The 26,428-nt window shown below is 42.0% G+C and overlaps 1 protein-coding gene across 7 annotated transcripts in view; it reads left to right on the forward strand.

Annotated features, from left to right (window-relative positions):
* The window catches only part of khdrbs2 (KH domain containing, RNA binding, signal transduction associated 2), a 784,395-nt gene that overhangs the window by 259,100 nt on the left and 498,867 nt on the right, over positions 1-26,428 (forward strand). For all 7 annotated transcript variants that reach the window (XR_007933519.1, XR_007933520.1, XM_051919152.1 and 4 more), the window contains exon 4: positions 572-718. Coding sequence is in view for 5 of the 7 variants with exons in the window: in XM_051919152.1 (XP_051775112.1) it covers positions 572-718 (147 nt within the window). In the remaining 2 variants the exon portion in view is untranslated. The remainder of the gene's footprint in view (positions 1-571; positions 719-26,428) is intronic.

A 26,428-nucleotide genomic window follows, 5' to 3' on the forward strand; every position in this document is an offset into this window, starting at 1 on the left:
TCCACCCACTCCACCCTGCCTGCAGTTTCTTCTTCACTTCTCTTCCACAATTCCCGTTACTCTGCACTGTTGATCCCAAGTATTTAAACTCCTCCACCTTCGCCAACTCTACTCCCTGCATCCTCACCATTCCACTGACCTCCCTCTCATTCACACACATGTATTCTGTCTTGGTGGTCCTACTGACCTTCATTCTTCTCCTCTCATATCTCCACCTCTCCAGGGTCTGCTCAACCTGCTCCCTACTCTCACTACAGATCACGATGTCATCAGCAAACATCAAAGTCCATGGGACTCCTGTCCCATATTTAAACATTTCTGGAGCCAAAGTCCACTTGGCCTGGAGTTGGCTGAGGCCACTGGGGATGGGGTGGGATTGGTGGTCTGAGTCTTCTGGGCAGGCTAGGTGGAATATTGGCCTACTTTCAGCTCTATTTTGGAGGCCTCACACCTTCACTGTTTTCAGTTCAAAACTTTATCACTCTATGGTTTCTGCGTCGCTTGTTGTTTCCGAAACTTTGAAAAGTGGATCAACTCAAGAGTGTTGTTTTCTTTTTGTTTTTGTTTGTAGGAGGAGGAGCTTAGGAAAAGTGGGGACTCCAAATACGGCCATCTGAGTAACGACCTTCATGTCTTAATTGAAGTGTTTGCCCCGCCTGGAGAAGCCTACTCTCGAATGAGTCATGCGTTAGAGGAGATCAAAAAGTTCCTCGTTCCGGTAAGCACACCCATTCAGTATTTATACCTGGCTGATGACTTACTGAAAATGTCCCTGGAGTGTTGGAAGAAAACTTCATAAAATAATATTGATGGTATTGCTAACTTCTCTGGCGTAAGGGGGTGGTCTGCTGTTGTGTGTCAAGTACACACCAGGGATGCTTTAAAATATTCTGCATCAGATTTGAAACCAGCGTTTTCAGAGTTCAGTCATATGAAAGGTAAAAGAATGAAGAGTCAGATATCTGCCATAAGAGGCAAGTAGGGGCGGATGGGGTGGGGGGTGAAGGATGGGAACACTTGTCTCTGTTTGTTTCTATCACACATTTTCACACACAGGCTGGAGCTTTACAGCCCGTCAAAGAAGCAGTCACATGCAAAGAAAAACAAATTAAGTTTAGATAACAATAATTATGAATAAAAAGAATACAAAAGTTAAAGAAATAATGCACACTTACACCTGTGATATAAAAGATATAAGATATTTTATATAAGATATAAAATTAAGAGAAGTAGGGTCCTTAAATATAGAATTGTTTCTCTAAGATTATAAATGACAGTTCAATGATAAGGTTGAAAAAACAAAACAATAGTTAAGCTGAAGAAAATTAAAAAACCAAAAAACAATAGTTAAGATGAAGAAAATTTAAAAAAAAAAATAGTTAAACTGAAGAAAATAAAAAAAACAAAACAATAGTTAAGCTGAAGAAAATACAAAAACTAAAAAATAATAGATAAGATGAATAAAATAAAAAAAACAATAGTTAAGCTGAAGAAAATAAAAAAAACAAAACAATAGTTAAGCTGAAGAAAATACAAAAACTAAAAAATAATAGATAAGATGAATAAAATAAAAAAAACAATAGTTAAGCTGAAGAAAATAAAAAAAACAAAACAATAGTTAAGCTGAAGAAAATAAAAAAACAAAAAAACAATAGTTAAGCTGAAGAAAATTTAAAAAACAAAAAACAATAGATAAGATGAAGAAAGTTTAAAAAAAAAAATAGTTAAACTGAAGAAAATAAAAAAAACAAAACAATAGTTAAGCTGAAGAAAATTAAAGAAAAAAACAATAGATAAGATGAAGAAAATTAAAAAAAAACAAAACAATAGTTAAGCTGAAGAAAATATAAAAACCAAAAAACAATAGATAAGATGAAGAAAATTTAAAAAAAAAACAAAACAATAGTTAAGCTGAAGAAAATATAAAAACCAAAAAACAATAGATAAGATGGAAAAAATAAAAAAACAATAGTTAAACTGAAGAAAATAAAAAAAACAAAACAATAGTTAAGCTGAAGAAAATAAAAAAACAAAAAAAAATAGTTAAACTGAGCAAAATTTAAAAAAAACAAAACAATAGTTAAGATGAAGAAAACAAAAAACAATAGATAAGATGAAGAAAATTAAAAAGAAAACAAGAAAACAATAGTTAAACTGAAGAAAATCTAAAAAAAAAACCAATATTAAGCTGAAGAAAATACAAAAACCAAAAAACAATAGATAAGCTGAAGAAAATTAAAAAAAAAAACAAAACAATAGTTAAGCTGAAGAAAATTAAAAAAATAAAACAATAGTTAAACTGAACAAAATTAAAAAAAAAAAAAATAGTTAAATTGAACAAAATTTAAAAAAACAAAACAATAGTTAAGCTGAAGAAAATAATAAAAAAAACAATAGTTAAGCTGAAGAAAATTAAAAAAATAAAACAATAGTTAAACTGAACAAAATTAAAAAAAAAAAAAACAATAGTTAAATTGAACAAAATTTAAAAAAACAAAACAATAGTTAAGCTGAAGAAATTTTTTTTAAAAATTGTACGGGTTCAAGGCCAAAAAAAACCACCCATCCCCCACTGGGCATTCTGCCTAATATAAAAGTTGTTCAGTTATTCTTTCTTTTTTTTTTTTGCCCATGATTTTACAGGTTTTACACGGCAGGTCCGGGTATCCGCCAGCTTGTGGTGATATACTGATGGAGAAAAAAAATGACTTTGAAGTGCCTGTGTTTTCAAGGAAATGGAGAGAGTGGTGTTTAAATTCCATGAGAAGCCGAGACGACGCTTTGCTGGCGTTTTAGTGCTGCTTCAGTCTGCTGGCAGTCCGGCTGTGGGTTGACATAGAGGCCCACGTGGTTTCATACACAGCCCGGTTCCTCACTAGCGGCTCATCTCCTCCCCTGCTGCTGACGTAAAAATGAAAAAAAGAGATACAAAGAGTTTAGTTTAATTTACCGCTGAAAATAAATGGGATCCCGTAAAAGGGATAGTAACTGTAAGTGTAGGTTTACAAAGAGAGGTATGAGTTTACCTACAATACGGAATCTGGAAGTGCCCGAGCTCGAGCCTGGTGCGTGAGGCTTATGTGTGTGTGCCCGGCCTGGAAGTGCTTCCCGTGGGCACTAGATTGAGCCCTCCCGGATTGCGAATGAAGAGAGAGAGAGAGCCTTGCACTTGTCCCAGGAGTCAGAGTCGGGAGTGGAGAAGGGTGAAGGGAAGGAGTAAAGGGAAAAGGGTTGGGGGAAAAAAATGGAAAGAAAGAGCTGTGCTGTATATGGAACAAAAGAGGCCTGCATGAAGGTATTGTCTAAATTAAAAGCACTTGAATGGAACTGGGACTGTTGTGGTAAAATTGTGTCTGGGGGTTTGGGGCCACACAGGCTGATAATAGAAGATCTAAGGTTTATTTTAGGATGCAGTAAAATTTTAAATAGACTTTTAGGGGCGTGTACCCCTCCACATAAACTCCAGCTGGTCCAACACTGCTGGCTACCCATAATGCATCTGTTAATGACTACCTTGTAAGCAGCAGGAGCTTTACAAAGAGTACGTTACACTGCAGTATGTGACTAATAAGCGCTTTATACTGGTAATCACAGACTCACTGAAGTCCCACTGACAGGAGTGCAGCCCACCGGTGTGCTCTTCTGCCGCTGCAGCCCATCCTCTCTAAGTTACGACATTGTTATGTGTTCAGAGACGCCGTTCTGCATGCCACCATTCTACAGAATTGTTAGCTTAGTATTTACGGCCTTTCTGGGGATTCTGTGCACGATCGCCACGCATGGACGCACAAAGCAAAACAGGACAACTGGCTGCTCGTCTCTCTGCTCCAGCTTGGCTGGCTTTCCTTTTCTCAAGTAATCCCAGCGGCTGCCTCGGCCGCTCCACACCACCTCCCATCCCCATTCGGGGTACCCCTTCTGCATGACGCTGTCGGTCCCCAGGTAGGAGTCAACATTAGAGTTGAAATCATTAAGAATCACAGAAAGAGACGCAGATGTGTAATTAGTCAGTCAGTCACTTGCCAACCCGCTATATCCTAAGTACAGGTGTCACGGGGGTCTGCTGGAGCCAATCCCAGCCAGCACAGGGTGCAAGGCAGGAAACAAATCCAGGGCAGGGTGCCACGCCACCACAGGGCACACACTTGGGACAATTTAGGATCGCCAATGCACCTAACCTGCATGTCTTTGGACTGTGGGAGGAAATCCACGCAGACACGGGGAGAACATGCAAACTCCACACGGAGGAACCGGCAAGCGAACCCAGATCTCCTTACTGCGAAGCAGCAGCGCTAGCACTGTGCCCTCTGCTGGTCTATCAAGCCTGGTGAGCACCAAGAAGTTTGGCAAAGGGGTCCACCATCCAGCAGCAGTGGTCGAGAACAACGATTTCTCTAGGGTTTGCTGCTCAGTTGAAAAAGGTTCTCCCCAGGTAGGGTCTTACATATTGGTGGGGAGAGAGAGAGAGGTTAGCATCACCGCACCCACCACATGACAAACCAACTCAGGATCCCAGATTAGGACCCCCGAGTGCAGCCATGCAACGAGTGACACCTCAGCACCACACTAGTTTGAATGGAGTGGAACCAGTGTGAGGTTTTTTTATGGTGGCTGGAGTGCCAATTCTGCCACCAACCTCCAAGTTTTTCCCTGCAGGTTGGAGGGCCTACTTGCAGATTAACGCCATACCCAGGACAGAGCATTTGCAGGTTAAGGGTCTTGCTCAAGGGCCCAACAGAGCAGAGTCCCTTTTTGGCATTTACAGGATTTGAACTGGTTTTCCCTTAAAGATAGGGTGAGAAGCTCAGTCATCCGGGAGGAGCTCAGAGTAGGGCTGCTGCTCCTCCGCATCGAGAGGAGTCAGATGAGGTGGCTCAGGCATCTGATCAGGATGCCTCCTGGACGCCTCCCTGGTGAGGTGTTCCGGGCACATCTAACTGGGAGGAGGCCCAGGGGAAGACCCAGGACACGCTGGAAGGACTATGTCTCTCGGCTGGCCTGGGAACACCTTGGGATTCCCCCGGAAGAGCTAGAAGAAGTGGCCAGGGAGAGGGAAGTCTGGGCATCTCTGCTCAAGCTGCTGCCCCCGCGACCTGACCTAAGCAGAAGAGAATGGATGGATGGAACTGGGAACCTTCCGAATGCCAGTGCAGATCCTAAGCCTCAGACCCACCACCCCGCCCATATTGGTGGGGATCAGATTAGTTAATGGCCTGCCAGTTGGTAGAGCAGACTCGGCAATCAGACCTAAATGTTTGTGTGAAACCTACACCTTGTAACGAGGCCTCACGTAAGAAGAGAAGACGTTTGACAGAGAATGAGTTTGGCCCATTTGCTCCTTGATGTCCCCAATCTGCTCCACAGTTTTAAATGACAAATCAAGCAATTCAGACATCTTGATTGAAGTAGACATTGCAGACCTTCATTTAAGGGGATCTGCAGACATTTCGGTCACACAACCACCCCCATTTCAGGGCACCGTAATATTTGGGACGATTGGGGTCCCAGGTGTTTGTGATTCCTCAGGTGGGTTTCAATGCTTCATAAGACACCTCGGCTTGCTTCTACCCTTTGGAGTCTGTAGTGGCCATTGTTCACCTTGAGGACAAGAGCTGCGCCAGTGAAAGTCAAAGAAGCCACCATGAGGCTGAAAAACAAGAGTAAAACCATCAGAGACATTGGTAAAAACCTGAGGATGATCGAAATCAACTGTCTGGAATATCATGAAGAAGAAAAGAACACACTGGTGGGCTCAGTAATAGCAAAGGGACTGGTGGGCCAAGGAAGACCTCCACTGCTGACGAGAGAAGAATCCTCACTATGGTCAAGAAAAAGACCCAAAGGCCTGTCCGAGAGATCTTCAGGGGGCCGACATGCGTGTGTGTGTGTGTGTGTCAGAGACGACTATCAGCAGAAGACGTCATGAACAGAAGCACAGAGGAGACACGGCAATATGTTAGCCACAAAAACAGGATGACCAGATTAAAGTTTGAGAAAAAAGGACTTCAAAGAGCCTGCAGAATTCTGGGAAAAGGTCTTGTGGACCAACGAGACAAAGATGAACCTCATCAGAGTGTTTCATAGGACACCTCAGGCTTGCTTCTACCCTTTAGAGTCTGTAGTGGCCATTGTTTAACACGAGGACAAGAGCTGTGCCAGTGAAATTCATAAAAGCCATTAGGAGGCTGAGAAACAAGAATGAAACCACTGGAGACATCAGTGAAACCTGAGGATGATCGAAATCAACTGTCTGGAATGTCATGAAGAAGAAAAGAACACACTGGTGGGCTCAGTAATAGCAAAGGGACTGGTGGGCCAAGGAAGACCTCCACTGCTGATGATAAACTATGGTCAAGAAAAAGCCCCAAAGGCCTGTGCGACAGAACAGGAGGCAGACGTGGATTTGTCAGAGACGACCATCAGGAGAAGACGTCATGAAGAGAAACACAGAGGACACATTGCAAGATGTAAACCACAAAGACAGGATGGCCAGATCAGAGTTTGTGATAGAGGACTTTCAAAGAGCCTGCAGAATTCTGGGAAAAGGTCTTGTGCACAGATGAGACAAAGATGAACCACCATCAGAGTGCTGGAGACCAGAAGGAACTGCTGAAGAACCAAAGCAGACCACCTCATCTGTTAAACATGGTGGTGCTGGGGGTGTTATGGAGTGGGCATTGTGAAAGGCGCTATATAGCGCCCGACCCGCCACAGACTGACACAGAGGCAGGTACTTAAATAAGCAGACTTTTATTTCTCATCAGCCGTGGGGCACGCCTTCCCCGTGTCCCACAGGCCCAAAACACTCACAGTAATCACAACAACCCTTCTTCTGGCACCACCACTCCTCCTCAGGCTTAGTCCTCCTCCTCCCGACCCTGGCTCTCGAGTGGTGGTTGCTGGCCCTTTTTATAACCCACCCGGAAGCGTTCCAGGTGCTTGACCACCTGGTCCTAATTGCACTTCCGGGTGGGGCTGTTGGAAGGAGACAGCCCCCCCAGCAGCCACCCCGGGCCCCCAACCAAGCTGAGGAAGACTCCATCTTCCATGGAGCCCTGCGGGAGGTTGGGGAATAAGCGTCGGCCAGGGAGGCTGCCACCAAGCGCCCCGGGGGAGGTATTGAGCTGTCCATGGCTGCTCCCCCGGAACATACACAGCAGGGGCGTCCCGGCCGGGCATGGGACCTGGCCATTCGTCACAGCATGTATGGCGGACACGAGTACTGGCACACTTCTCTTCATTGATGAACTGCCAACAGCAGTGGCACAATGAAATCTGAGGTGTTTGGAAACATCTGATCTTCTCAAGGTTCAGTAGATAGATAGATAGATAGATACTTTATTAATCCCTATGGGAAATTCACATAGATGTCTTCAAGCTCAGTAGACGGCACTTCATCCAAGACGATGATCCAGACAGTACTGCTGAGGCAACACAGAAGTTTATCAAAGCTAAAAAATGGAAGATTCCGGAATGGCCAAGCCAGTCATCCGATTTCAATCCAACTTGAGCAGGCCTTCCATATGCTGAAGGAGACAAGCAGGAGCTGAAGATGGCTGCATGAGAGCCTTGGCAGATTATCCCCAGAAAAGACCCTCTGCACTTGGTAGACGTCAAGCAGTCATTGCATGTGAGGGATACGCGACAAAGTCCTAAATATGACTGACGGCTGTAACAGACCTGCCAACGCTGTATCCCAAACATTGGGGGCTATGTAGTCAAAGTGCCAAAAAATGACAAAAATGTATGAAAGTCTGCAATGTGCACTTTAATCGCGTCTGAATTGTTTGTAACGTCAAACTGTGGCGCAGAGGGGGTGAATCAAGGAAAAAAAAATGTGTGTTTGTCCCAAGCGTTATGGAGGACGCTGTATTTCCGGACCTTGCATGGCCCCAACTGTGAAGATTCAAACACATAAGGTGCGCCACGGTCACAGGTGGCATATGCCCATCATTCAGTTTATGGGGAGAGTGACAATGCATATTTCTTCTGATCAGATTTTGGCTAAACCTCCTGCCACAGGGGATTCTGGGTGCAGCAGCTGCCTAACTTGCTAATGATTGGATAAATTTGACTTTCAGAATTTGTACTCGTTGAATGAATAGTAATTTATTTGTTTAGCTGCTGGCAGTTGGAAGCACCTGGGGCGCCGCGTGCCACGCTTTGGCTGAGAAGCACAAAGTACTGCCGCCAACATGCAGGTCCATTGCTGTCCAGGTGACCTGATCCATAAGATCCGCTGCCCCGGAGATGCCAGGGTGTTGCATTTCTTGTTGGAGATTACGGGAGGAAGCGCTGCACTGCAGGGGCCACGGCGAGACGCGGCAGCCTGATCAGAGGCCAGACAAACGGCTTGTTTTATAGCACATCGGTGTTTAAAATCTATTTTTGAGCATGAAAACACAGGCCCCCTGAAAGAGTCTCCCGAGGTGCCACGGCGGGTCAGGCCACTCCACAGATTTACTGGCGTTTTGATTGCTCTCGACGTGGCGCCATCAATTTTAAGCCTCTGCCAGATTTTCCTTGGTGGAAGAGCACTTTTACAATCCAGAGGAGAACACAAATGTGATGCACTTGTACCAAGTGTGCCGAATGGATTCCATAAATCATCCCTGCATTTGTTAGGCCTTACGGAGGGGGAGGCCTCTGTCACCTCCTGGCCAGACACAATCCAGTGACACGGCTCACGGCTTACAGCCATGTTCTTGACAAGATGAAAGCGCAGGGCGTTCCTCATCTGTCCATTTTCTGAATTTACATACCGTATATACTCACGTATAAGTCATCAGCACATCGAATTTTGGCCAGGGAGTTCTCGCCACTTCTCAAAATGGACAGCCAAAGTAGCACATACAACGGTCATTTCTAGTAATTTGGACTTTGGCCACACCTCTCGGCCAAAATGCAAAGCGGCCGGCCAATTTGGGAACTGGCAGCACTTCGGGTTTTGGCTGTAACATACATATGTGTGTGTGTGCGTGTGTGTGTGTGTGTATATATATTGTGGGATACGGCCGGCCATTCATCCTGGCCAATACCCCCCAGGCCGCTAGATGGAACGCTCCTTGCAACATGGAGATGCCCCGAATTCCAGCAGGGCATCATGGACTATCGACTGTTAATACACAGCCCTGCTGGATAATGTCGGAGCCGCCAGGGGATGCTGCAGGGAGATGCTGCAGTTTGCATAATTAATTCCGCAGTTTGCCGGGAATAGGAAAAGAAAGTGGCGACATATGGAGTTAACAAACAAGCACCTCGCTGAAAAGTGAACAAGCTCTTACTGTAGCGACCCCGGCTGAATGATGGTCAACTCTCAGACTGGTGTGTTTATGAAATAAGGTTACGGAAACGATAATAAACATTCATAAACCATCAGTCTGAGAGTTGACCATCATTCAGCCGGGGTTGCTACAATTTTCATACAGCCCGGAAGTAAATCCCAGTCACATGGTTGGAAGAAATAAAGTGCTTCTGGGTTGATGAAGAAAAGGAGTTTTTGTTTGACCCGGAAGTGCTGGGTAATCACATGGACTGAGGGCTTACAAAGCACTTCCGGGTCAAGGACTATAAAGGACTCTGGGAAATCCCAGACAGACGAGCTGAGCTGGGTGGAAGGGTGGCAACGCGCCTGGGAGTGGAGGATTGATTATTGGTTATTGTATTGTGTTATTGTTTATGAGTATTGTGGAGAGGAGGGTGCTTTGTGCACATTTATTATTATTAATAGTCATTTTGGACTTTTATCTGGTGTCTGACGTATTGTCCGAGGGTTCAAGGGAGCGAGAGCGCCCCCTATCTGTCACAATATATATAAAATATGTGAGTGTGTGTGTATATATATATATATGTTACAGTCATATGAAAAAGTTTGTGACCCCCTCTCAGCCTGCATAATAATTTCCTCTCCTTTCACCAATAAAGATAACAGTGGTCTGTCTTTCATTTCCTAGGAGTACTGCGGTGTTTTCCGAACAAAGATTTTTAGTGACGCAGTATTTAGTTGTATGAAGTTGAATCAAATGTGAAAAACTGGCTGTGCACAAATGTGGGTCCCCTTGTAATTGTGCTGATCTGAATGCCTGTCACTGCTCAATGCTGATTACTTGGTGTGATGAGCTCGTTAAGCCTTGAACTTCATAGACAGGTGTGTCCCATCATGAGATATAAAGGTATTTAAGGTGCTCAATTACAAGTTGTGCTTCCTTCCCTTTGACTCTCCTCTGAAGAGTGACAGCATGGGATCCTCAAAGCAACTCTCCAAAGATCTGAAAACAAAGATTGTTGAGTCTCCTGGTTTAGGGGAAGGCTACAAAAAGCCATCTGAGAGGTTTAAACTGTCAGTTTCTGTAACTGTAAGGAATGGAATCAGGAAATGGAAGGCCACAGGCACAGTTGCTGTTAAACCCAGCAGGTCTGGCAGGCCAAGAAAAATACAGGAGCGGCATATGAGCAGGATTGTGAGAATGGTGACAGACAACCACAGATCACCTCCAAAGACCTGCAAGAACATCTTGCTGCAGATGGTGTATCTGGACATCATTCTACAATTCAGTGCAATTTGCACAAAGAACATCTGTATGGCAGGGTGATGAGAAAGAAGCCCTTTCTGCACTCACGCCACAAATGGAGTCGCTTGTTGTATGCCAATGCTCATTTAGACAAGCCAGATTCATTTTGGAACAAAGTGCTTTGGACTGATGAGACACAAATTGAATTATTTGGTCAGAACAAAAAGTGCTTTGCATGGCAGAAGAAGAACACCACATTCCAAGACAAACACCTGCTACCTACTGTCACATTTGGTGGAGGTTCCATCATGCTGTGGGGCTGTGTGGCTAGTTCAGGGACTGGGGCCCTTGTTAAAGTCGAGGGTCACGTGAATTCAACCCAATATCAACCAATTCTTCAGAATAATGTTCAAGCATCAGTCACAAAGTTGAAGTTACGCAGGGGTTGGATATTCCAACAAGACAATGAGCCAAAACACAGTTGGAAATCTACAAAGGCATTCATGCAGAGGGAGAAGTACAATGTTCTGGAATGGCCGTCACAGTCCTCTGACTTGAATATCATTGAAAATCTATGGGATGATTTGAAGCAGGCTGTCCATCAAATTGAACTGAACTGGAGAGATTTGGTATGAAGAATGGTCAACAATACCTCCATCCAGAATCAGACACTCATCAGAGGCTATAGGAGGACAGCGTCTAGAGGACAAAAGGAGGCTCAACTAAGTATTGACGTCATATCTCTGTTGGGGGGCCCACATTTATGCACCTGTCTAATTTTGTTATGATGCATATTGCATATTTTCTGTTAATCCAATAAACTTAATGTCACTGCTGAAATCCTACTGTTTCCATCAGGCATGTCAGATATTTAAAGGAAGTTGCTACTTTGAAAGCTCAGCCAAAGATAATCAAAAATCCAAAGAATTAAGAGGGGTTCCCAAACTTTTTCATATGACTGTATATATATGACAAAACATAAAGCCAAACATCCTTATATATAATTTGATAGTATCCGTGTGTATGGTGTTCGCGTCAGGACCTTGACTCAATACAAGTTAGAACCATGCAGTGGGACACTACCTCTGTAGATAGATAGATAGATAGATAGATAGATAGATAGATAGATACTTTATTAATCCCAATGGGAAATTCACATTCTCCAGCAGCAGCATAATGATACAATAAATAATATTAAATTAAAGAATGATAATAATGTAGTTAAAACATAACGTGGCAAACGAGGACGTAGCAGCAGAATTTTGAAGAAGTTGTAAGCGATGGATACGTTTTTGTAGGATGCCAGATACAATAGCATTACAGTAATCTATACCTGAGGTGACTCGGGCATTAATCAATACTTCAGTACTGTGTTGTGTAAGAACAGGAGGAAGTCTAGAAATGTTTCGGAGATGGAAGAAGGCAGTCCGCGAAATGTTACTTATATGGGAGGAATTATTTAATAATTGCCTTTATTAGTGTATAAATGGATATAAATAATTACATTTAAACAATTTGCCAAAATCTGTTGTATGTAAACGATACTGTTTTAAGCGTTATTGTTTTTTCATCAGCAAACCCAGTTTCCACGACCCAGGTGTATTAGTTTAAATGGCACTTTTACCACTCGCAATAGGGCGGACTCGCCGACGTATCGTGTCTACTGGGCAACACAGTGAATGCGGCGTCTATCTATATACGTACATCTATGATTTGTTCGCTTTTTGAAGTAGTGTAAATAAACTAAATTCATCTCACTGTGGTGCGTATTCCGTACGTAATATCATGTAACACATTATAATTCTCCTGCTTTATGCGAATATACCCATGCCACCAAAAAAAACACGTACAATTCCAAGGTGCACTTCAGATGCCTGAGAAAAGTCTATTTCAAGGGCGTCTCAAATGCCACAGCAGACACGATCCAAAACGGACGAACTTACAATAAAATGTGAATCAGAAAACTGTTTGTTCTATTTCTATGTTCTGTGTCTTTCATTTGGGAAATTTACCAGTTATAGATTCCCGGGCAACGGCGGGTACTCCTGCTAGTATATATATATATACATGCCGAGTGACATTTCTCTGTTTTGTTCGTATGCCATTCCGTGTCGGTTTTTCATGCGGTTTATTAAACACGTTCTGCGATTTTTGCGATGGGTGATCATAAAGAACAGCGAGTCTGCGTTAAATTTTGTTTTCTCATATGGAAAACAGCTGCTGAATTTGTAGCGATGCTTGAAGCTGCCTTTAAAGAGGAAGCTTTACATAAAACGCAGATCTATGAGTGGTTTTCACGTTTCAAACGAGAGGAAGTGTCACTTGAAGACCAGCCACGGTCTGTCCGACCTTCCATAATTAGGAATGATGGAAATCTTGAAAACGTTTTGCAATGCAATTTATGAAGATCGTCGTCGGACTATTGAAGAGATTTCCGAATTGACTTGTGTGTGTCTTGGAGTTCTCGCCACCTTCTCTCCTCCGCTGATCTTTGCTCTGTGCGAGTTTTTTCTTGTTTCCCGCATATGAAAGACGAACTCAAAGGAAAGCGTTTTTTGTACCATGGAGGAAGTCAAAGAAATAATCGCTGCAGGCACTTGGACAACATTCCTCTTCAGCAATTCCGGCAATGGGAAAACCGTTGGGACGAGTGCATTCATTCCCACGGAGAAGACTTTGAAGGGGTATCAAAAGGCGAGCTTCAAAAGGGCGACCTCAATTGGGCGAATGTTTTAATATTCTTGCTTTCGCCTTTTTATACGTTCAATCATTGCCTTTATCTAATACATTTTCTGTAATAATTTTGTTGCGTTTGCCTTTATTTGCTGCGCCCAATTGAGGTCGCCCTTTTGAAGCTCGCCTTTTTCTGCGCGCCCTTATTGAATAGACTAAAGTTTCAGGAAGTACAAATGATGAAAGCCCGCCTCTCGTATAGTTGCTGCCAGATGATTGGCTGATTTGAAGCAGCAGGCTATTTGCATTAACGAGACCTAACAAGTGGCCCCTGATTGGGTGACGTTATGGCAGGGTGACAAACCAGGTGGGTTCATCAGACTTGGGTTATTTAGACAAGACCAGAATGAGAAGTGTGTGTGTGGGGTGGCTTTAAGGGACGAGGTCCACGAGCAGGAAGTGAGCTGCTGGCCTCTAACACATTTGAGACCAACATTGCATTGCATTGCGTTCAGCCCATGAATTTTTAATGGCGGAGTATATCTGCCTCTGGGTGGCACCGATCCTAAACATCTGCAGCATTTCTTGTTAAACGATGCCGCCGATGGCTGAATACAAAGTGCAGTAGTCTGCTCGGAGTATTTGAAGTTAATGTTGCAGCTAATTTGTTTTTTACTAACAAGTGTTCGGACGCTCGTGGATGTAATACGTCTTTAGATTGCCAGCAGTTAATTAATGGCAGCGCAGCAATGCTTAGCCAGGAGTGCCAACCACATAGATATTAATGGAGTCTCTGTGCACTTTCTGCAGTCCCCCGGGCCGCTGAATTTCCTCGCGCGTATTCTAGCTTCTCTCCCACTAACCTCCTCGAGGTGTTCCTTGAGTTTTTAAACATTCAGCCGGAGAAATGGATTTGATTATTCCGTGTTTTTGGGAAGGAACGTCTTGCTGAGTCAGCCACTGCCCAGCAGGTCGGTCATATTATGTACAACAACTGATCACTGCAGAAACAGCAAGGCCGTTACAAATGAAGAAGATGACTCGCCTTATGGGCATCGGACACAGAGACCTGGGAAAATTCCCAATTAAACGGAAGGCCAGCTGTGTGTCGTGATCACACACCGTCACAGATCGACATTCTACGAACGTGCTCTTGGGATGGTAATCCATTGTGCGGTGGTGGAAGGACACAAAAGAGGACTCCAAGGAAACGCTGGGGTGCCAGCTGGGTGACCCCTTTTCATTTTGTTTTCTATCAAAGAACACAACGGTAAAAACAACAGAAACAATGGCAGCCTTCTCAAGCTCCAGGAATCAATAGCTTGGTAGAAGTTCTCCTCAATGAAGTTTGAGACGTTCCCCTCTGGGACTCTGACTGGAAGGGGGGCGGAGCCAGTTGCCTTCATTGGGCATTTTCTTGGCATTGTAGGTGAGAAAAAAAAGATGGTAATGCTAGTGATAGCGCCCCCTCCTGCCCCAGGCTGGTATTACTTTACCTGTGATGAGCCCAGAAGGTTACCCTCTGTGTATGTTTGTGTGTGTATTTTCAATGCCATAGGAGATGGATGGATGTTCTGGAGGGAGATTTGTTGCCCGGATGGCACACCACGATAAAAGAAAATGCAATGACAGGCTCTCTGATTGGATGGGAACCTGAATTCTTACCTGGCAGGGAGGCCAGCATGTTGGGAGGACCATGTGGGTACTATGTCATCCGATACAGTAGTGGGCAGCATCCCTGGGATTCGGGTCCCCTTCAGATACCCACAGGGCATCATGGGAATTGGACGGAGTGGTGGCTCTGAGGCTAGGGATCTCCACTGGCAATCGGAAGGTTGCCGGTTTGAATCCCGCAAATGCCAATAGGGACTCTGCTCTGTTGGGCCCTTGAGCAAGGAAGGCCCTTAACCTGCAATTGCTGAGCGCTTTGAGTAGTGAGAAAAGCGCTATATAAATGCAAAGAATTATTATTATTATTAGTATTGGAGTTCCAGCATACAGTTCTGTTCTGTTCCATGGGTGCCACTGGAGGACGCTGTGGGGTTTTGTGACCCCTGTTTTTGGAGATTTGCGCTTGATAGGAAGTGCTTTCAATGGAGTATGTCCTTGCACCACAAGTGGGTCTGAGGTAACAGAAGCCACTTAAAGCTGGAGTTGCATTGAAGAACGGACAGAGCAGGGGGCGCTACTGGGGGATACGGTCCCTAACTTGTGGGATTCTCGTCTGACCTGGAAGTGCCTCCTAAAAACCATGTCCTAGCCCCGGAAGTACTGCCGGGTCAGAGTTAAAAGGAGCCGCGTCATCTTGACCAGTCAGCCAGAGTTGGCAGGACATGGATGAGGCTTGACGAGAGGCGTGGGGAAGAAAGAGAATTATCTGGGCTGTTGGCTTTGGTTGTCTTTATTTAATCTGTGAGAATAACGTCTGTTAATGAAAAGGGGCTGGTTTGTGTGTGACTGTGTGTGTGGTTTGGGGCTCAGTGGCACCCCCTACTGGTTACAATACACACATATACAGTATAAATATATACAGAGAGCGATGTCCCTGGTGGGGTATAAGGGCTTGGGGATTTGTTTCCATATTTTTGATATTTGTGACACTCCCCATTTTTCTGCTCCAATTTCTCTTCAAAATCAATAAAAAAAAACAGAATTGGGGCCTGAAAAGTCTGAGCAACAGCAGCACTTAGTAAAAAAAGTAAACGGCACACCGTCCACGTTGGGAACTCGTCCTTTTATATGCTGGTAATTCTGAAGGAGCGGAAAAGCAACAAATAAAAACTCATCAAGAGAGAAGTGAAGTAAGTCAAATGTAAGATTAGGCGCGTTATTAATTTTCATTACTGCTGCAGCTGCTCCGGCACCACTGAAGTAAAACAGCTTTACGTTTTGTTAACTTGATAATAAGTTTACAAATAAAGATGCAAAAAAGTGTAAGGTTAATAGGGTTTAGCAGAAAACGACGGCTAAAACAAAGAAAAAACACAAAAGCTCAGTGCAGACAGCGGATTTAGTTTGCTGGGTGAAGCGTGAACCGTGTCCAATATTCTGCATTTGTTCAGAACCTTTGAACTTTGATGCAAATTTATCATATTAAATTGATACGTCAAGTGCCTGAGTTAAAGAACAAAAACCTGAATATGCATGTCAACACTTCACAGTGAACCCCAGCTCTTAAAATGACCACCAGCTTATTGAAGTGCTGCTTTAATGAGAATATGGCTGGCATAGACTTACAGAAGCTGGTCGGTTGGCAACAGAGGGCATGATTAGGGCACAGCAGAATTTTTTAAAACTAAAATGTATCATATAGTGCCTTTCATATCTATCATCTAATCCTGCCAACTACGCTATCTATCTTATCTATCTGTCTATCTATCTAATCTTGCCAACTACGCTATCTGTCTATCTATCAACTAATCATGCCAACTATGCTATCTATCTATTCTGCCAATTATGCTATCTATCTATCTAATCCTGCCAACTACGCTATCTATCTATCTATCTATCTATCTATCTATCTATCTATCTATCTATCTAATCCTGCCAACTACGCTATCTATTTTATCTATCTATCTAATCCTGCCAACTACACTATCTATCTATTCTGCCAACTACGCTATCTATCTATCTATCTATCTATCTATCTATCTATCTATCTATCTATCTATCTATCTATCTATCTATCTATCTATCTATCTATCTATCTATCTATCATCTAATCAAACCAACTACACTATCTATCTATTCTGCCAACTACGCTATCTATCTATCTATCTATCTATCTATCTATCTATCTATCTATCTATCTATCTATCTATCTATCTATCTATCTATCTATCTATCTATCTATCTATCCTGCCAACTACGCTATCTATCTTATCTATCTATCTAATCCTGCCCACTATGCTATCTATCTATCTATCTATCTATCTATCTATCTATCTATCTATCTATCTATCTATCTATCTATCTATCTATCTATCTATCGCTATGTAGTGTACGAGGGGGGACCCAAAAATAACCAGAATTTTGTTGTTGTTAGGTTATTTATTTATTTCCGGTTATTTTTGGGTCCCCCCTCGTATATATGCTGCACAGCAAGGCTATTTGTGGTGAGAGTTAAAGCTCGTTTGTGGGTAGTATGGATCGTAACGTCTTATTGAAGAAATGACTACAATTCCCAATCGGAGCTCAGTGCCAGTGCTTGGTCTTTCCACCCTGATGTTTGGCACGAGGAATAAGTGATTAAGAGGATGAAAGCCGTGCTCGGCACTTCAAAGGGAGACGTTGTCTTTGGATTCTTGACTTAATAATATTACTTGGAGGAGTCTTTGTTGATTGTTTATATTTTCATTTATCTTTGCCTTTATTTTTATGTGTAATCATCAGTTTTATATTTTATTAATGCCATGGCAACACACTCTTCTTTTTTTGTAATACCAATAAAGCTGTTTGGAGGATGAATATTTGAATTTGTAATCTTCTTTAAATGGCTTTTGTCCCAAAAGGGGGGATTTCTTGAGGAATCTGCATAAATTAACGACAGAGGAAAGCCGTGAGCAACTTTTTATAGAAATGTGAATTTGTCAATTGTCAATCATGTGAGAAGAGTCAGCTTGCGTTTTTAAATGCAGAATTCTGTCGTGTGTGAGATTCATTGATTGTGAAATATGACCATCACTGTCAACCGTGCCAGAGTTCATTTTTGCATCAGCACGTTTGAATTGTCAATAAAGCAGTTGAAATGAGTGGGATTTAAAGGCGCCGTGTGTAGAAGCGCATTATGAACTGACAGTCTCAAAGCTTGTAAGGCCCAAACAGTTTCAAAAATGCCCCCTGGGGAGTTTACTATCAAACCCTGGCTAGATACCAGGCCAAGCACAGAATGTTTGTAAAATAAAATGATTCTTTCCTCAAAGTGCTCTGTTGCAAAAAAGAAGCTGTGTGAACCACAAAAGTCAATAAGGCCATCAAACGCAGACACAATCCCAACAGAAAACCAAACAGCAAGACTAAAACTCTAAGCAGAACAGTTAAAAAAATCCAGAAATTCACAATTGCACTAAGCAGAGCAAAAAGACACAAGGGCACACCACCCTGTCATTCCAACAGACGGCACACATCACAAACAATTCTGCTTTTACACATCCCATGCCAAATGGCATATAACAGAGAGATACTGTATGCATTGCATTTGTCATTCTAATAGATGGCACATCACAAACCTTTTCAAATCCCATACCAAATGACGTATACCAGAGATAAGGGCATTGCATGGTGCATTGCAGACATTAATGCTGGGGTCTACGTTGACTATTTAGATTTCACCGTCTTCTTAGACGGGTAGCACAGCTAGTTTGGTATAATTTGTTATTGGTGATGTGTTTGTTCCTCTTGTGTGTCATGTTTTGAATAGGTTTTAATTATTAGTTATTCAATAAGTAGGCCCTATGTATTATGGTTATTTTTGTGATAATGCATTCATCTTTAGTTGCAGTGCATTCAGGAAGTCTTCAGTCCCCTTCAGTTTGTTCACATTTTTTTAATGTTGCTGCCTTGTGTTTAAATTTAAATTCATTTTTTTCCCTGAACAATGAACACTCAAGCCCCAGAATGACAAATCAAAATCAACATTTTAGAATTTTTTTTGTAAATGTATTTAAATTAAAAACTAAAATATTCCAGTGACTCAGTACTTGATTGAAGTCCCTCCATCCTGGAATGAGACAAACCTCACACCCCTAGAGTTGGGAAAATCGCAAAATGGCACTTAGGAAGATGTTTTGTAGTTACCTTGGGATTCATGATGATGCTGTGTAGTTTTCTGTTGATATCACTTAAGAATTCACTGCAAAAATCATAAAGGCACGCGATTACAGTTTGTTCAAATAAAGGGCACTCTGATGAAGTACTCTTGAGCAATCCTCGAGACCCAATCCACAATGACCATCGTTCGTAGTTTCCACTTTGGAGATCTGCTGCTGATAGTCATTTCGGGAGGAAATGGTGGGTGGGGGGTCCCCCATTGGAGAATTGTCACAGACAGTCATAGAGATACAGAACGGCAAGTCAAAAGCCTGAAAGGGTACACGTCGCCAAATTCAGACAACAAAACATATGATATGTGAATTTCCTCTTGGGATTAATAAAGTTATCTATCTATTGTCACAAAAATGAGACATAGTCACATAAAGGTTTGGGGCAGCCACCTATATAATTTGTTCTCCTGGCTGCAAAGTTGCTTTCTTTCACAATACAGCACTGGTGTGCTCACAACAGAGTCCAAAACAAGACTGAGGGAATAGGGAAAAGGGGCAGGCTTTTAAAGGGGGAGACAGGAAGTGAGGTCATAGGGATCGGGCTCTTGTTCTTCAGCCATTGGTTTGAGCCTGGACGTGACATCACAGGGGCCGGAGCCGGTAAGGTCTCCTTCCATTGGCTCGGTCCCGGAAGTGACGTCAAGAGAGCCAGATGGAATCTCCTGTGAATGGTCTACAGGAAAGGGAGAAAAAGAGTCCGTGCACTCGGCCACATCCCAGCCTGCCTCAGAACTGCCTTTACTCAAGCCCTTTAGCTGCCTCCCATACGCACGTGTGTGACACTATCTATCTATCTATCTATCTATCTATCTATCTATCTATCTATCTATCTATCTATCTATCTATCTATCTATCTATCTATCTATCTATCTATCTATCTATCTATCTATCTATCTATCTATCCTACCTACTACACTAATGTTAATATCTATCTATCTATCTATCTATCTATCTATCTATCTATCTATCTATCTATCTATCTATCTATCTATCTATCTATCCTGCCTACTACACTAATGTTAATATCTATCTATCTATCTATCTATCTATCTATCTATCTATCTATCTATCTATCTATCTATCTATCTATCTATCTATCTATCTATCTATCTATCTATCTATCTATCCTACCTACTACACTAATGTTAATATCTATCTATCTATCTATCTATCTATCTATCTATCTATCTATCTATCTATCTATCTATCTATCTATCTATCTATCTATCCTACCTACTACACTAATGTTAATATCTATCTATCTATCTATCTATCTATCTATCTATCTATCTATCTATCTATCTATCTATCTATCTATCTATCTATCCTACCTACTACACTAATGTTAATATCTATCTATCTATCTATCTATCTATCTATCTATCTATCTATCTATCTATCTATCTATCTATCCTACCTACTACACTAATGTTAATATCTATCTATCTATCTATCTATCTATCTATCTATCTATCTATCTATCTATCTATCTATCTATCTATCCTACCTACTACACTAATGTTAATATCTATCTATCTATCTATCTATCTATCTATCTATCTATCTATCTATCTATCTATCTATCTATCTATCTATCTATCTATCTATCCTACCTACTACACTAATGTTAATATCTATCTATCTATCTATCTATCTATCTATCTATCTATCTATCTATCTATCTATCTATCTATCTATCTATCTATCTATCTATCTATCTATCTATCTATCTATCCTACCTACTACACTAATGTTAATATCTATCTATCTATCTATCTATCTATCTATCTATCTATCTATCTATCTATCTATCTATCTATCTATCTATCTATCTATCTATCTATCTATCTATCTATCTATCTATCTATCTATCTATCTATCTAAAACAGTCGGGTCCTGCCTTAAATATATGGGCACATTGAGCACTAAGGGGTCTCAAGTGTCCAATCTCCACTTTTAAAAAATGGATTATACTTGAGCACAAAGGCTTCTTATATTCTAAATATTTTTCAGAATATTGGTGGGTGGGGTAGACAGACCTTAGTTTCAGAATGTTCAATAACAAAATCATCACAGGGTCAATGTAGCCATAGTAGCCATGGTTGTGATTTCTGTCTACAGATATTCACCCATCGTGTCCATCAGGCCAACGTGTTTCAGGACCCCGACACCTTCATCAGGGCCACACAAACCAATGAGGAAGGGGTTAGAGTTCCAAAGTTTGAACATAAATTTTGTTCTTTTAGTTTGAATCTTGATATTATTGCAGCTGGTCTGGTATAATTGGATGTTTTTTATATATTTTTTTTAGTTTTTTAATAATTACACATAACCAGAGCCAAGAAACTCTGTGCCTTCATTTATTCAGAAATTGTATGCTATGCAGCCATGTTAGTTCATGCAAGATAGCAACAAGTTATCAGAAATAAATGAGAAATGGCAACAGATTGTCAGACATAATGAGAAATAAATAAAAAATAGTAAAAAATAATGAGAAATAAATGAAAAATAGTAAATAATAATGAGAAATAAATGAGATAAAGCAATAGGTTATCAGAAATAACAAGAAATAAATTAGAAATATCAATTAGGTTTTGAGTGTGCACGGATACTGTGCATTGCCACACCGCCAACTTGACAAATCACCCCTGGATTCCAAAATATCAATAGATTATCAGAGCTAATAAGAAATACATAAGAATAGCAAACATATTGAGAAATAAATGAGAAAAAGCAACAGGTTATCAGAAATAATGAGAAATAGCAAAAATAAGGAGAAATAAATGGAATAAAGCAACAGGTTATCAGAAATAACAAGAAATAAATTAGAAATAGAAAGAGATAATCAGACAGAATAAAAAATACATGAGAAGCAGCAAATATATTGAGAAATAAATGAGAAATGACCAGAAACAAGTGAGAAATAAAGAACACAAACTTGTTCAGCTCAGTTGGCTGAAGTGCCTGACGCTCATCCCCAGACAGTCTGTTTGGATCGGTGCCGTGTCCTTTAATAATTGTCTAATCGTCCAAACTCAGATTTTACATTTTCATTTACAGTAATTTCATTAGCAGACGCTTATATCCCAAACAATTTACAACAAAGGTGAACATAATCGAGTAAACATCAGACTGGGGGGTTGTGTTATGTGACAAGGTGACAAAATTGATCACCACAAGTTAAAAGCTCCAAACAAGACACGAGTGACTTACAACTCCCAGGTTTACAAAATCTAACATCAGTCAGACAGAAATTCACCACACAAGAGGGTCTTCAAACGCTTCATAAGTAACATCGAGGGAGTCCGAAATTCAGGTGGAGGTGGGCAGCTCATTCTGCCAGTCAGGAGCTACCCGGATAAAGAGTCTGGACTGAGAGTTGATATCATGTAGAGGTGGCATTGGCCACCTGAGTGGTGGAGAAGGAGCCTCTGACCTCACGGATGGCTCCATATATATAGGTGAGGGCCCAGGGACCACCCTGTCGGCAAACATCAAGGATCTGACCTTAATATGCACTGGAACAGGCAGGCAACTTAGTGATCTGACTCGCCTCGACTGGTTGAACAAAAATTCAAATTTTCTGGGAAGAACGCCACCAACAAATTAAGGTAGGGAATCCAATGTCCGAAAAGGGAACACAAATCTCTCCTTTACAATAAATAGGCTGAGTCAGCACGACCTCTTTCAGGCGGAATCAAAGCGTTCCCGTCAAAGCATCCAAGCTGTAATTTGAAGTTTGTGCGCAGACAGCTACACACACGGACACTTCAGGAGCCGAGGGAGCAGAGCACAGACGTCCATGGTGTCAGGTATACATAAGGGCAGGATTCTCGAGTGCAGATATTTCTCAAAATGAGCGCACGTTCACAGCTGCCTCTTTCCCTTTATTTTTTATACATGGCGTGACTCGCCAGTCTGAACGAGTCACACAGGAAGACCCAGCAGACGAGAATGCACAAAAAATAAACAATCTGTGCCAGCTTCTCCAAAGCACTGCCTCTCAGGGCACGGGGCCACATTGTTTTTCTTTACTTCATGCCAGTTCATGTCAATCTGGAGTACGTTTCGAATTCCTTTGCGAGGGGAATGGCTGGTAAACACATCTGTCCGTGGGCTTTGTCCAGATTAAACCTGATCACTTCTCCCTGCCACCCCGCATTTACTTCATAATTAGCTTGAGCAGTCAGTGTAGTGCTATCAATATTCAATTTAATCATCTCATTAGCAGTCTCGTCAGCTTTAGACACACAGGCAATGGGCACAAAGAGAAAAAAAAAACGCTTCTCTCTCTCTCCATTGTTTTCTGAATTAGATGCTTTTATTCTGTTTGGACATAACAAATGCTTCACCCAGAAGCTCCATTCCGATATATCTGTGCATTGGCATATAGAACAGGTGGTATCCACCTTAATAAAAAGATGAGTGTCTGTGTCTATACAGTATGTGTCTGTCTGCTTGCTATGTCTCTGTCATGCCAAAAGATGGTGCATCACAAATGGAGGTAGTAATAAAATGCATTGCGTTTGTTGTTCCAACAGGTGGTGCATGACAAACTTTTTAACACTGCCTTTACAAATCCCATACCAAATGGCATATAACAGAGACATAGTCATTGCATTACTCATTCTAATAGATGGTGCATCACAAATGGACGTTATAATAAAATGCATTGCGTTTGTTGTTCCAACAGATGGCGCATGACAAACTTTTTAACACTGCTTTTACAAATCCCATACCGAGTGGCATATAACAGAGACATAGTCATTGCATTACTCATTCCAACAGATGGCGCATCACAAACGGACGTTATAATAAAATGCATTACGTTTGTTGTTCCAACAGATGGCGCATGACAAACTTTTTAATACTGCTTTTACAAATCCCATACCAAATGGCATATAACAGAGACATAGGCGTTGCATTTCTCATTCCAACAGATGGTGCATCACAAATATTAATACTGCTTTTACGAATCCCATAATAATAATAATTATTATAATAATAGCAATAGTAATAATAATAATGCTTTACATTTATATAGTGCTTTTCTCACAACTCGAAGTGTTTTTTATGTGAGACATGAGCCACTTTTTAGCCCCCACTAATGTGTAGCATCCACCCACATGATGCAATGGCAGCCATTTTTGTGCCAGTACACACATGAGCTTTTAGGTGGTGAAGGGTTGAGAGAGAGAGACAATTAGAGACAGGGGATGATTAGGGGGCCAGAATGACTAGGCTATGGTGGGCAATTTAGTCAGGACACCAGCATACACCCTATGCTGTATGAAGGATGCTCAGGGATCTTTTATGACCACTGAGAGTCAGGACCTCAGTTTTACATCTTAATCTGAAGAACGCCACCATTTTTACAGCACAGTGTCCCCATCACTGCACTGCAGGAATTGGGATCCACATTCAGACCACAGGTTTAAGCGCCCCCTGCTGGCCTCGCTAACACCTCTTTCAGCAGCAACCCAAGCTTTTCCTAGATGGTGTCCCATCCAAGAACTTGCCAGGCCTGAACATGCTTAGCTTCAGGGGGTTGGCCTCTTCTCATACCAAATGTCATATATTAGAGACATTTGCATAGCACTTGTCATTCCAACGTCGTAAATACAGGGTGAGTCAAAATGATGTTAACACTAATGGTACTGCTATGTATAGACTTATATACAATTTTTTGGACAATTTAGGTGCCACATATGTGTTGAACATGATGGTGAACAGACTGAGACATTCCTGTAAATCATCTTGCACATATGAAGTATGTTATGTGAATAAATTGTTTCCACCATTGAAATGTTAACATAATTGACTCACCCTGTATTAGCACTGCTTTTACTTTTCCCATACCAAATGGCATATAACAGAGACATATGTATTGAACTTTACATTCCAACAGACGGCGCATCACAAACATTAGCACTGCTTTTACTAATCCCATATCAAATGGCATATAACAGAGACATATGTATTGAACTTTTCATTCCAACAGACGGCGCATCACAAACATTAGCACTGCTTTTACTAATCCCATATCAAATGGCATATAACAGAGACATATGTATTGAACTTTTCATTCCAACAGACGGCGCATCACAAACATTAGCACTGCTTTTACTAATCCCATATCAAATGGCATATAACAGAGACATATGCATTGCGCTTGTCATTCCAACAGATGGTGCATTAATGCTGCTTTTATGAATCCTGTGCTGCTGAAATGACTAAGGGGGACACTTGATGAAGTGACTGAATCTTGCTCCATAAACAAGATGGAGAAATACGGCACTGCATTTAACGATCCGGTGTTCACTTGCTCTGCAATGTTGAAAGTATAATCAAGTTTCCGGTAAGGAGCAAAGCCACTCAGCCTGTGGGGGTCTTAATCTAGCCTTGACGAGGTTAAGGACAGGACTTGAAAAGAAGTATTGTGCGGCCAGCCGGTATAGAGCAAAGGGTTAACATGTTTATAGGTGCTGGTTCTAGAGAGCCGTCCAGTCACGGGGTCCGAGCTCCGTAACACGGTTCGCTCATCTCCTGATTGAGCTCCCGGACCTGACGGGGTGTGGTCAGTTGCCCTCAGTGGGCGTCTTCTCCGAGATGGGAGTTCATAAGAGAGGTACGAGAGTTAGTGATTGTGCCCCCTGGTGTCCCGGAGTGGTAGCGCTTGGACGCAGATGTGTGACAACAGGTTTCATTAAAATGTGAACAGAGCAGGTGCAGCTTGATGAAACCCATCCAGCATTACAATAGCATCTGAAATAAGAGTTTTAAGGTCAGGTCTCCGCAGCACCCAAAAATGTGACAGAACTTGAACCCACCATAAGTCGCCATGAGGTGTGACAGTTCATGCAAGTTCTGTAACGGCAATCATTTCCCATTATGTGGAGACGGTCAAGTCTGAATGCTCTCCACTTTACTTTTATTCTTGCTCCAGATCTTCTCCCTTTCCATCTTTGGATGAGCAGCCCCTCCAATATGGTGTCATGGAACTCTGACACCCTATTTAATATTCAATATACCCCACTTTACATTCCTCAGTGTCTCTGCCTGTGCAATCTCAGAAGTTACAGACGTAGGCAGCCATCAGATCCGTCGCCCTCAGCCTGTGACATCTCCCAAGTTCTCAGCTCTGCGCTCTCCTGGCCTCTGTTGGGCACGCCAGCTCAGCGGGTGCCCGATGCCAGTTTCTTGTTCTTTTATCCACATTCAGAGTCTGCTCATCCCCATTAAAAATTGTAATCCTGGTCAGGAGTGCGAGGCAGTGTGGGTCATCAGTCTATCGCAAAGCCAATATGTCCTGTCGTAGATCTTATGGGTAAACCGTGTGATTTAGTGGCAGGCGTCTGGACAGGAAACGAGAGAGCCGCTCCGCCAGCGAGTCCTTCGATCCTAAAGAAAGCGCTTCGCTTG

This window comes from Erpetoichthys calabaricus, chromosome 15, assembly GCF_900747795.2.
Source record: "Erpetoichthys calabaricus chromosome 15, fErpCal1.3, whole genome shotgun sequence".
Taxonomy (NCBI): domain Eukaryota; kingdom Metazoa; phylum Chordata; class Cladistia; order Polypteriformes; family Polypteridae; genus Erpetoichthys; species Erpetoichthys calabaricus.